The 1,062-nt window shown below is 29.3% G+C and overlaps 1 protein-coding gene across 1 annotated transcript; it reads left to right on the plus strand.

Annotated features, from left to right (window-relative positions):
• Positions 1–176: 176 nt before the first annotated feature.
• Positions 177–542, plus strand: AAJ76_448000177 (hypothetical protein; the record flags this gene model as incomplete). The annotated part of the gene is made up of 1 exon (XM_024475669.1): positions 177–542. One exon carries the CDS (start codon positions 177–179, stop codon positions 540–542), a length of 366 nt encoding a protein of 121 aa, XP_024329316.1.
• Positions 543–1,062: the final 520 nt, after the last annotated feature.

Here is a 1,062-nt window from a genome sequence, read left to right on the forward strand (position 1 = left end):
TTTATATTAAACGAATGGCCTAAAGATAAACAAAGAAAAAAAGCATAAAAAGAAACTTTTTGTCTACCAATGTGCAAAAAGGTGGCGACCGATTATATCTATGCCCCCAATTGTACCAAAATAACGGACAGACAGAGCAGTTAGAGACGCAGGACTAGGCGCCGATAGTATACCCAATGAAAACACAAGTACGGGAAGTACTCCAGCACCACAAAACAGGGGAAGTCCTTTTGGCAGATGTATTAAGGGAGAGGAGCCTAACAATACATCTGCAAAGAAGGGTAAAAAAAAGCAAGAAGAAAAAAGATATTAAAGATTTAAGAAATTTTAAAAATAAAATAGAGGGCCAAGTATTGGGGGATGTCTTGGTACCTAAAAATTTAGATAAAGATAAGGAATTTTTGCTAAACAATGATATATATGCTAAGAAGAAAGTTGTTGAAAAAGATGTGGTAGATGAGGTGATAATAACAGGTTGTAATTTAGATGCAAATAAAGAATTGACTTGTAATATTAAGGAGGTTAAAAAAAGTGAATATTAGATACTACAGATTTTAGGACTTTAATTAAAGATACAAATACCAAAAAGGTAACATTCATTGATGAAATAGAGGTTTATTGTTATGAACAGGAGATAGTCAAAGAGAAAAATGATAAACGATTAAATACAAAGAATAATGAAGGTTACCTAGCCAACGGAATTGTAGAATCACCTAAAATTGTTGTAAGTTCAATTGATACTGCCATTGGTAATTCAAATAAAAATGTTGTAAATGATGAATCTAATGTAGTTGGTAATGTAGAGAGTAGGCTTAAAGGACTTCTAGATAAATTTGAGAATTTGAAGTGTGAAATTGAAAATTAAGAGGTAGAAAAAAATAATATTGGTAATATTTCTAATCGAAGCTTTAATTTTACTAAACTGAAATCATTTTGTAAACAAAAATCTATACTATAGAAGTTTATTATCATCATCATCTATGTATATAAAAAGTTTGAATCTTATAATTTTTTTATTTTTTAACCCTTCTTTTTTCAAATTTTGGAAAACGTTTTTTTTAA

This window comes from Vairimorpha ceranae (assembly GCF_000988165.1).
Source record: "Vairimorpha ceranae strain PA08 1199 chromosome Unknown NODE_448, whole genome shotgun sequence".
NCBI lineage: Eukaryota > Fungi > Microsporidia > Nosematidae > Vairimorpha > Vairimorpha ceranae.